Source organism: Nycticebus coucang, chromosome 12 (assembly GCF_027406575.1).
Source record: "Nycticebus coucang isolate mNycCou1 chromosome 12, mNycCou1.pri, whole genome shotgun sequence".
Taxonomy (NCBI): domain Eukaryota; kingdom Metazoa; phylum Chordata; class Mammalia; order Primates; family Lorisidae; genus Nycticebus; species Nycticebus coucang.
The window spans coordinates 36,592,421-36,604,499 of NC_069791.1; the positions used below are offsets into that span (position 1 = coordinate 36,592,421).

Sequence of the window (12,079 nt, forward strand, 5' to 3'; positions counted from 1 at the left end):
CAGTTTCTTCAGTAGAAATGTTTAAGCAGCAAGAAAATAGTCTATGTTTTTTGGCAATCAGCAGATCAGATAGAAGAGTCTCGCAATACAAAGAGGATGTGTAATCTGACATGATTAGACAAGGCTCTTTAGTACCAGAACATTCGTAATTGAGACAAAGAAAGAGTATTAATAACACTTTCCTAACACGGCAGTTAGCCATTTTATATTTCCTTTCTTTAATCTTAGTGTTTTTCAACAAATCATGGGATTTAATAGCGTGTTTTGGCAGATTAGAGGATTTATGGCCCAGATGTTTTTTGTTCTAAAAATGGATTAGGGTGTAAAGTTTGCTGGAATCCATGGAACATGTTGAGGCAAGCCGGTCATTTTGTGTGTGATTAGTGCCTGCCTTCTGTCTCACAGTCCCTCCATCTGTCACAATTCACCAATGGATCTGGTTAGATTTAGCCTCATGTCACAAACAAGTCCCTTTTCTGGGCAATTTCATATTACAGATTCATTTTATGCCATTTTATGCCCTAGTTAAAAGATAGGGAGAGAGAAAGATGAGATATTAGCTTTTCTTTCAACATTTGCGAGACAGTCTTTTCCCATCAGTATTCCTCCCTGATCATCAAGCTAAAGTGCAGCAAATAAAGAAATGACCGGTGTGAAATTTAAGTTAAAAATGGTTTCCTCCTTACACCTATTATTCTTTAAAAATATAGATATATTTTGCTAGTGTCTTTTACCAACCACAGATTATCGAGCAGCAGACACAAGCTGGTTATTTGACCATCTTATTAAGAGTGTGAATTAAGTGCGACTGTAGTTAAGAGTAGCCACAATTTTTTATCAGACCATTACAGGTGCTTGGTTACAGTCTGTGCTTCATACGTTGCGCCTGACTATTACATGTGTGTATCCGTGGCAAACCACTGCCACCTACGGTTTATTTCACCACAAATGGATTAGGGGGGAAATTCTCAGTCAGTTAAAAATGATCTACTTCTGTATGTGACAGACTCAATGGTGACTTTTCTAATACTATGAAGGATTCAATAACCATAGTGGTAATTATTAGTACCTATAACCTATGGTAACATTCAGGGGTTTTTTTGCATGAAAAAAAATCAAATATAGCTTTGCTTTTGCAAAGTATTCTGATTAATAACTAAAACCTTTAGTTATACTACAGTACTACAAAACATTCAGATTCATAACTAAAACCTTTATTTGAAATTAGATTTTAAACTTCTTTCCAAATATTTGGAAACAACCAAATTTCACCCAAAGAGTATGTTTTGAGTACAGATGTTTGGAAAAACATGTTCATGTATGATGATGTGAATCAGTCATCCTCAATCATTCATTCATTCATTTATTTTTAGACAAATTCCACAGATAAATTATTGTGTGCCGATTGCTAGCCATTACCCCCTAACAAGGTGATTTGGGGGGTTAAAGGTTAGCCTGTCCAGGCGTTTGTGCAAAATGTATCCTTTGCTATGTCTCACTTTCAGGTTATTTAAATGACCATGATGCTGTCACCAAGGCAATCCAAGAAGCTCGGCAGATGAAGGAACAGCTTCGGCGGGAACAACAGGTGCTTGATGGGAAGGTGGCTGTTGTGAATAGTCTAGGTCTCAATAACTGCCGGACAGAAAAGGTCAGTTCATAAAATAACTTACATTTCAGAAATGCGTAATTAAATTTCCTGAGATCTTTCCATCTTCTTACTAACCTCAGAATGATGATTTTTCCCTTCCTTTTCCCCCCCTCCCTCAACACAGAAGTCCCCACGCCCATCCTAAACAAAACCATCTGGAAATGGGAAGACTTATACTTCTCCTATCCATCCTCAAACCTTATTGACAATGAATATCCCCTCTTATGCCAACAGCTGTGTTAAAATGAAATGGCATTTGAAATATCTGAGTCTGAGTAAAAGTTTTGCTTTATAGAGATGCTTAACTTGTATTTGGAGATGAGCTGGATTTGAAAATGCCGAATCTTCTTTAATCAGCATAAGCTTGGATGATACCCATGCTCATATTCTAAGTACTTAGGATCCTGAGCTTGTCATAATATGTTTCCCGTGCAGAGTACTGTCAAGTGCTAGGTGACTGCACAATTGAAATTTTTGACTTTTATCATAAAACAAAATGTGCCTTTTAAAACGGTGACTTTATCCTAATACCTAACTGCAGCTTCTGAATTTGTGATGCTACAATGATTCCAGGCTCTTTTGTGTAAGCATATGTTGTATTCAATGAAGAAAAATATTGCAAGTTATTTTAGAATGCTCAGAATAAAGTGCTTCCTTTGGTAACATCTGATATGTTTTGAATGGAAATTTTCAAGTGTTACCAAGTCCCCTTTGCACAATCCTATAGATAAATATAAGGTAAATGAGAGAAAACATGATCAGCTACTCAGCGATAACTTGAATGTTAATCATCACGGGACGCTGCTGAGTCAAGCAACTGTCCAAAGTGAGCAGATTGCTAATCTGGAGAGCTTTCTGGTTCCCGGGTTTTAGATGGAGTTTGATATGTAATCGCTCGGAAGCTGGTGATCTGCGTAGTGATAGGGCGATGTACAGGTGATCCTGTCCCAAATACTTTTTCTCTGGTCCTAATGTGGGTAAAAATTTAGGTTGGAGAAACTATTTCAATTCTGTTCTATTCCAGAGGGGAGGGCAGCACACAGGTCGGTATACATCTCCTGTAGTCTTACAACATAAGAAGTACGACATTGGTACGGTGAGGACGCGAAGCCAGGCACCAAAAGATAAAGAGAAAAGCAAAGTGACAGCTCTAAGGAGGAATGATAGGAAGCATAAAGGAATTTTTATTCAAATATTTAAACATTCTTGAAAGGATGCTTGAACAGAAATTCCTTTTCTCTGCTCCCCATGTAGAAATGAGTTTAACACTCAGCCAGATGCTAATGCAAAGTGACTCAAGCTATTCCTCGCAAGCATAGCTAAATTGCCGTTATTTGTTAAGCGCATTGAATTCAGCTGTGGATACAGCAGTTGGTTGCATTCAGCAAGCATCTGTACCCTTTTTTTCTTTTTTTAATCCTCCAAAGCAGAGACAACTCTACCTATCTCCCCCCTTCTCTTCCCCAGTGCTGGCTGGGAATTGTCAAGTGACAACCGACCAAATCCTTTTGGACAGGAAGCCTTCAGCCTGAGTTCTATATACTTGCAAAACAGGCCTTGTGGTTGGATCAGGAAGCCCATTAAAAGCACTTTGATGGTATGGAAATTCATCTTCATGAAGCTCCTGGGCCCCTAAGCGGCATGCTGTTGAGCTGTGGTTACAGATCAGTCATTCACATCGGAGGGCAATAATTGTGCTGACGGCTTGTAAGGCAATGGAAGTACATAAAATAATCCTGAGCCCTCCACCATGGCACTGGGCGTTAATCTTCTCTAATACAGATCAGCTGTTGTTCTAACACATGACTTTAGGCTGGCTCCAGTGACTCTGCACAGCCTTTTGATTAAGTAACAAGAGTGGCACCATCTGCATTCACTCTTTTCCACACTCGCCCATTGTTAGGGGACCCGATTGCCACGTCTGGCTCCACCTCCACAATTATACTTCATTTTATTTCTCTGATCAGCACCTCCTATTCGGGCTGTAGAAGTGAGAGTTGCCTCTGTTGCAAGCTGCTGCCTCAAATTTCCTTTCTCTTTTGTAGAGTTGCTAGAACTTTTTAAAATATATATATATTTTTGGAATAAAGCCTGCCAAACCTGATGATGACTCTCGAAACCTCCAAAAGGTTATCCTTCTCAAATGTCTTCACCATGCGCTGTCATGTGGTCAGCTGAGTACATCTTGAACTGTGGTCTTATGCTTGTGTGGATTGTAAGTGAAGATATTCAATTAGGAAGTTCTGTTAACTGGGGTAGTATGACAGACTCTTGTACAAGTAAACAATTTCAACCAAAGGATCTGAACTGTCTCAACCCTTATGTTACCCTGACACCTGAGCATGAAACTGAGCTTAGTGAAGCAGGTGTGACTGTGGTATGTGGGTGACTTTTCCTGTTGAACTGGCTTGGGTGTCATTTCCACAACATTAACGATCCATCTCTGTGCAGTGCATGAGAACGAGATAATAATGTCACAGGTCTTTTAATTAGTAATTGTTCGATATTAGCAACTACCAAGTGTTAGAGTCTGTGCTGTGTACGAAAATATTGCATTGAACCAGAAAATATGGGCTCTGCCTTTATAGAGCTGATGGTATAGGATATTAATATGTGAGAACCCACCTATTGGAATTGAATAAAGTCCCATATTGCTTAGTATATCACATCAATTAAATATGTGAGTTTACGAAGAATTTTGTGAGCACTTACCCTTCCACATGAACCAGCATCCCTCTGCATATCGTGTTGGTATTTTTCTAATATCTACTTTCTAATTAGAATTTTATAATCATTCGGCTGTAGCCATAGCCAGTACATATGTGGATCAATACATGGTCTGAAATTTTGCTTCATAATTCTTAATGAAAGCCAGAGACAACACATGATAAATTCCCATTATATTTTGCACTATCATCCTCTCATGTCATTTAAATCCCTAAAGAAGGTAATTTTTCTATTAAAAATAGTGCCCCGAACCCCCTCAAGCCAGAAAGTATGTGAAATGTAAGGAATTAGGTAGATGAAGCAGAAAGAAAGATGGAAGGGGGAGCTGAGAGAAAGGAAAAGGAAAGAAATTCAGCCTGGTGCTTTCTATTACTCTAAAAGACGATAGATGTTACCACCTGAGCATCGCATAATGGAAATCTCATAGTAGTGGTCCAGCTCGTTGGGTACGCACATTGACTTTTCTTCGCATCTCCAATAGCCAACATGGTTGTCCCAACTAGGAGGTCTTAATTGTGAAAAGCTGTAATTGGACAGTGAAAACAATTAGAGGTGTGAAGATAGGGACAAATGTTTTTCCAGTGATTTGTACCAAAACACATCATGAAAGTCATTTTTACTGAAACACATTTTAATTGAAGACTTCTAAAAGATTTTTTTTTTTTTTAATTTCTTTACTTTTCTTGGAAGTGATTCAACATACCCAATAACTGTGTGTGTCAGGTTTCTTGGAAGCTCTGGGACACAGTGTTATTTATAATTGTCATCTCTAGTTAATTATAGGCTGATCGTAGATTCAAATCATGTTATCTTTTACCACACGGCTTTGTTACAGATGAGTGTTCTGGATGAAAAAGTAAGCTTCTCAGGTAGGAAGGAACAGACTATTCTTATACGTATGTTTTGTTTAAAGAAAAAAACAAAACACACTTTTGCTTCATCAATACCCAAATGGCACAGTTCATCTATAGAATCAATTGTATAGTAGGTTCTTAGTATGATGTTTAAAAATAGGATATTTAAAAGTATCCATACCTAATAGGAGATCATAAAAATCTCAGTTTTTATCATCCTGATTCCACCAGCCAGTGTTAATGCAATAGAGACCTGGTGTACTCCACTGAAATAAGAAATAGACTAGGTTTCCAGACTATTTTCCTTGCTTCAAACATAGTTATCCTAGGAAGAGTATTGCTATGCTGTAGTATCTGTTAGAAATGTATTTCACAGGCAGCCCCTGTGGCTGAAAGGAGTAGGGTGCCGGTCCCATATGCGAGAGATGGCGGGTTCAAACCCAGCCCTGGCCAAAAACTGCAAAAAAACAAAAAAAAAGAAAAGAAATGTATTTCACTAGATGCATCAGGAAACCTAAGTACAGTAGTTTAAACAAATATTACTGGTGTTTAATTTTTATCAGATAATGAAGCTTGGGAGTACGATGTTGGTTTATTTCTTTGGGGTTTTCCCTTTGGGTGTCAAACCTGCACCTACAGCAGGTTTGGGAAGGAGAAGTTTTCTCTTTGAGGACTTCAGTCTTCATTCACGCAGAGATGTTTTGGTCTCCTGCTCGAGCTGACATCCACAAACATCTCATTGGCTACAACTGCGTCATATGTACGCACATCTTTAAGACAATTGCCACCCAAAGGAAAATAGACTATGTTAAATTAGTCATGAATTATTTTCTGTGACTGAATTAGAGAACTGATCCTAAGACCACATTTTTGAGATCTAAGGTGATATTAGCAGGGAAGAAAAGGACCCGAATGGCTGTGAAATGGGTAGGAAAAGGCAGTTGTCAGCCACAGCCATATTATAAAAGTGATACCAAAGCTCTCGAATAATTCCTCGTGAAACTGGGGTGTTTGGTTTGTCTTGGATTGTTGCCGTCTGTGTGTCTTCTGCTCTTCCACTGTCTCATGTCAGGGGCCTTAGACCGTCCTCGTCTGGGATTCATAAAGAATTACATGACAAGCATGTGCACAAGAAAACATTGTTTGATGGCAGGTTAACTCTATGAAAGTGTGTTCACACACATGCTGTGTACGTGTTAAGACCGACTTCTGCACTGCTTTTCTTATGTAAAACAGATGTCACTCACAAACATAAGCATGCAAATGTATGCATATATTTCTTAAGATGGGGAATTTATTCACCAAACATTAATTGCCTACAGTGTACTTAGAATGTAAACAGGTACGCATACTACGAATTCATCTATACCTGCAAGTGGTAGCTGGGAAAATGTCTTCAGTGAAAATTTTTCGCGGATTCCTATAGAATAAGATGAAAATGGGATGAATAACATGTTTATTTTAAATAAGAATTTGCTCCATAGTGACACCAGTTTCTCTTTTTGATTCTTTGTCAGTCATCTTCATAGGAAGCCTGACCATAGATTAGGTAGGCTAGTGGTACACAAAGGTCAAAGTTAGTGGTCCGGCACTTGGAAGCTGTTTCATTACAACCTCTTCTTTTTTTGCCACCGTCAACCCTCTTCTCTCCCTTTAACAGACTGCCACACATGAAATGACAGTGACCAATGTTGACTTAATGTGGATGTTTAATAATGAAAAAAAGTGTGTCATTCCCAGCATTAGTTACAAATGGCAGTAAGTGTATCAGATGGCGGCCCTGTGATAATTTTACATCCATCATTCTTTCCTGATGCATCACTGGCCGCCTGATGGATGGAGACAACGGCGTTAACTCTTCAGAAACTCACACAGTGTGTAGCTCAGCAGTATCTAACACACGTTCCTCTCCTTAGATAAGGAAGAGGCCTGTGAAGAATTGTGAATTACAGCTTTCCCTTCAGAAAAGTGAGCGGGAAGGAATTCGTGCCCCTCTGTTCAGTGGAAGATGCTTCTATTCATTAATGATCTGAGGATGGTTTTTGTAAACGTCACCTTTAGCTAACATGAATTAGAGAAGTTGAATTAGAACTAGATGCCTCCATGGCTAGAGGAAAAACTCTACAAAGGATGTAGGCACCTTAGGCAAATCCTTCTGAAGGAAATGAGATAGATCTTTCCAACAATGTGGTACAGCATATTTTACTAGGGGCGTATGTGCCTGTGTGTTTCAAGAAAAGGTTCCCAAGCTTTTAAATCCTCTAGCTAGAATTTGCCATGGAAAATAATATTTGCCAAATTAAAATAACATCAGCGATTAATATTTTCTCATTATGAAATTGAATATATGTCATTTTGAATCTCTACAAATAATTATTTATTTGGTGACTTTAATGAAAAGCTACCCAAAACCTGGAGTTGAATAGGTGCCTTCCTCCCGTTGGACTCTGTCTACTCTGAAAATTTGTATGAAAAGGACAGGGAACTGCTCTCTAGGCAACTGATTATTAGAAAATCTAGACCAGCCTTCATGTACAAGTTGGCATTTGATCCTTAGGTTTTCTTTCCTTTTGTTTTTCATTCATAAAACCTCCTTAATTCTGAGTGTCTTAGCTAGGGAACACTTCTTGTGGGACAGGAGGGGAGAGGAAAACCCCTCAGTGAATATTATCAGTGCAGAGCAGCCAGTTTTCAAAGACCATGACAAAAAGGCAAATAGGTATTATGTCATCACCCATCCATCACTCTATATGTCAGCCTTTAATAATTCCAATCGACATTCTCGACAGGCTGATGCACGTTAAAGGGGCTGTTTGTTTCTGGAAATTGAGTCTAGGCTGTCTATAGCCTTTTGTTCCAGACGGTTTTCTTCTGTGTCTTTTCATTTCTTTCCTTTTCTTTCTTTTCTTTTTGGGGGTATTTAATTGAAATACATGCCGAGTTTGCAGACTGCAAAGATCAGAGCTGTTTTCGTCCAGCAGTGGTAACTATGCATTAAACATTTTGATTTGTTTGAGCTTGAAGTTTAGTCCTTTTTTGCCATTTGCTTCGTGGAGTTTGTGTATATTTACAGCCTCTGCATTTAATGGCCACATGCCTTATTTTCACAGATGGCCAGTGGAAGACTTTTTCTTTCTCTTAGTATAGCCCGCTTTCAGTTTTGCTACATTTGTCACAGTGCCACTACTTGCAGCTAGCAAGTGCCCACGCTTGGTGGGGAGCAATTATGGTGTGAGTTTTTAAGGAGCTTTTTAAAGGTTTTTTTTTTTTTTTTTCTAGTAAACTTTTTATGGTTTAATTTTCAAGCCTGGAAAAGCTGTGCATGTTTTCAAACAGAGAGTCTTGTGTTCTTTACATCATTCTGGTAGAGGGGTTAGTGCAGGATGGTCCAATAAAATGAAGACTCATAGGGCATGCCAAATTGGGCTTTTGGAGAGATACCCACAGGCCTCGCTGATGATCGAAATTGTCTGTTCATTGAAGGATTTGAGGATATTGCCACAATAGAATTCCTGAGGAAAGCAAGTTACAGAACACTATGTCGAGAGTGCTCTAGATATTTGTAGAGTATATTTTCTTGATGCAGAGATAAAAGATTAGGAAAATGCATCACAAAATGTAAACAAATAGTTATGCCAACGTGATGGGGTTATAAATTTACATATGTGCCCCCCCGTCTCTGAACTTTCTAAATTTTCAACAAGTGAGACTCACTTTTGTTATTGGACCAGAAGTGTGAATTTTAAAAACCTGACCCATCCAAAACGGGTCTTTCTTTTCCTTTCTCCCTTGATCTTTCCTCCTCCTTGAGGTCAGGTAGCTGTCTTCAAGGCAGTTACACAGTCAGACACTCAAATAATGAAAGAGAAATGTGTGTTCCAGTTACTTTCTTACACTTAGTAGATGATGGGTCATGTTCTTTATGGGATTTATTGTTCACTATTTGACGGGTATGGAACAAAAAATATGAAGAAAATATTCTGAATGTAGCATTTATTTCAAAGGGGCTTATCTAATCTTTCCTTTCCTACCTTGTCTCCTCTTTTACCTCTGAGAAAACCTGCTTATACCTGTGAGTCAGAAGGAGTCATAATGGATGTTGACATTTTCTCGGGACATCACAGTTTTCACTGCTTGCACACCCTCTCTCAGTCTCACTCTGTAACACACATAAGAACAGTGTTCTTCGTTTTTAACTTTTTTTTTTAAAGATCTGAGAAGATTAGAGGAATTTAAGTGGTAGATCGGTTTTTGAACTGAGCTTTCTAGTGGACAGTGGAGAGGGAGTTCCCGAAAGTAACCTCGTGCCTGTTCAATTAGCTTGTTGGTCATGTGTGTCTGGATCTGTTAGCACATTTGGAAGCTTGGTCATGAAAATCCCATTGAAGCAATCACTGTCTCCATAACCTATACATCTTTTATTCCAATGCTTTGTTTTTCCTGTTTGCTTCCTGTCTTGAGGAACTGGCCCCTTCACTTCAGAGTGAGCGAGTAAAGCAAAAAAGAACATAGCCCATCTTGTTTACTTTGCTTCCCCCACCAGCTCTGATAAAACAGGTGATGAAGTTTTAGTTGTTCATTAAAATAAGATATTTAGTATCTCTTCTAATCTATCCTTTTCTCCCTCTGCACCCAAAACTACCACGGATAATTGAAAAGTGAACTGTCACCCTGATGTGTCTGTTTCCATTGGTCAGAACCAGCATTTCCGAACCAAGCCCTGAGTCTTTAAAATACTCCCATTGTATTTATTTAACTGAACTAACTATTGGCCACTTAGGCTACATTTTGTAAGAATGCTGACAGTTTTATAGACTTCATTCCATGAAAAGGAAAAATTTAAAGAGAATAATCTTATATGTTTCTGTAACAGCTCAGTAACTGAGTTGCCCAATTGTTTATGGAACAATTACATCAGACAATATTCTAGCTTTGTGTTTACATCTGTGCAGCCCTCCCACCTACTGGATATCCCCTGTAGGTTATGGATTCTATTATTTTTCTTTGCTGGCACCCTAGTTTTCTCACATTAACCTTTCTGATTTAACTCAGTGTGTATAGTACATCTGTCTGCCCCGGTTTGAAAGAAAAACACTTCCCCCCCCACCTTTTTGGTATTAACTGAATCCTCACCATATATAAAGAATCTGAAATCCCAGGATTTAGTTTTTCCTGTCCTGGCTTTCCTCTTCCAAGTGTACAGACCATAAGCACCATGATTACAGAAAATCAAGGGCCAGTATTTTACTGGGACAATATTCATCTGTACTTTTTTGGTGAATTATTTGTTTTTTGCACATTCCTCTGAGTGGCTTTTGTATGCATTACACATCTGGGCCATCGAGACTTCTCTCCATGGCAGTGGTTTCCTGTTTTAAGGACTAAATTAGTAATGCTGAATTTGTAACTGTAACTGTGTCTTTAAAAAAGTACTTGAATTTTTAAGTCTGATTACTGTTGGAGAGTCTTCTCACAAAATATATTGGAATCACTATAATATTTTAGATTTTATTTTCATAATTGGCCATGTCTTTCTTGAATTTAAGAAAAGAATTATGGAGTTCTTGATTATAAATGGAGTGGCTGTAAGTATGGAAACTTATCAGCTAATCACTTTTGAGGAAATTATCACGTAGAGATGGGAAAATATACAGTTATGATAAATTACGCAGGACCCTGAAAAGAGTGGGAAGAGAAAATTGGCAAGAGTTAATAATTAAATAAATATCTTATGAACCTCCATGATTAAAAAAATCCGGACCAATTATTTGTTAAATAAATGTATTTATCAAAATACATTACTTTTGTCATGTAGAGTCTAAGCAAATAGGACATAAAATCAGAGAATTGTGGGTTTGAAAGAAAACTTAAAAAGGCTTCAATCCAACTTGTCATCCAATGTTGAATTGCCTCTCCAACATCTCTAATGTTAGACTACCAGGCCAGTAGGTGGATGACTACTATCTGAAAACCTCCAGGGAGGGGAAGTTCTTTACATCCTGAGGCAGCCCATTCAATGGATAGGCAGCTCTTTAGATAACTCTTCCTTCAGTGGTCCATTATCTTTTACCTGATAGCTTACAATCTTTAATCGGTGTACCATCTTGACTACATATAGCTAAATTCTTCTCTGTTTCACAAATTAAAGGTCCTGATTATTTTTAAACAGGGAGGAGTTTAAAGACAAATATTGTTGATCTCTTCTTCCCACTCCACTCAAATCTCTTTTTAAGAGTCCTGTGTAATTTCTCCATCATGACATCAAGGATATTGACAGGTGTATAATCCATAACTAAGTCCAAACAGTTACTATTATTGAGATCCCCTGGTTTGCACTCCCATACGAGGGAGGTCATTTTAACTATTATTATTATTTATTTATTTATTTATTTATTTTTGCAGTTTTTGGCCAGGGTTGGGTTTGAACCTGCCACCTCCGGCATATGGGGCCAGTGCCCTACTCCTTTAAGCCACAGGCGCCACCTTATTACTATTATTATTATTATTATTATTATTATCATTATTTTTTAGTGAATTTGTACTAGCTTCTTTTTGTTACCACACCCTCTGCTAACTGCTCTTAGCTATTCTTTATACCATCCAGCCCCATCTTTTCTGGAATACACATTCAATATTCATTGTTCCTCAGATTTCTTCATTTAGAAATGTCAGATTTTGTAACCTGAGATGCTGCTGTATTCCTTGATCACTTCTAAGAGTTTTGTAGTAGAGTCCCATGAAAGCTATAACCCAGTTACAACCTAAGAATAGGGGGAAGGGGGAAAGGGAGGGGAGGGAGTGGGGAGGTGGGTAGAGGGAAGGGGATTGGTGGGATACACCAGCAGTG

At 38.3% G+C, this 12,079-nt stretch overlaps 1 protein-coding gene across 3 annotated transcripts in view; it reads left to right on the plus strand.

Moving 5' to 3' along the window:
* SOX5 (SRY-box transcription factor 5) overlaps positions 1 to 12,079 on the plus strand; it is a 439,900-nt gene that overhangs the window by 402,564 nt on the left and 25,257 nt on the right. For all 3 annotated transcript variants that reach the window (XM_053556184.1, XM_053556185.1, XM_053556186.1), the window contains one exon: positions 1,506 to 1,651. In XM_053556184.1, coding sequence (XP_053412159.1) covers positions 1,506 to 1,651 — 146 coding nt within the window. The remainder of the gene's footprint in view (positions 1 to 1,505; positions 1,652 to 12,079) is intronic.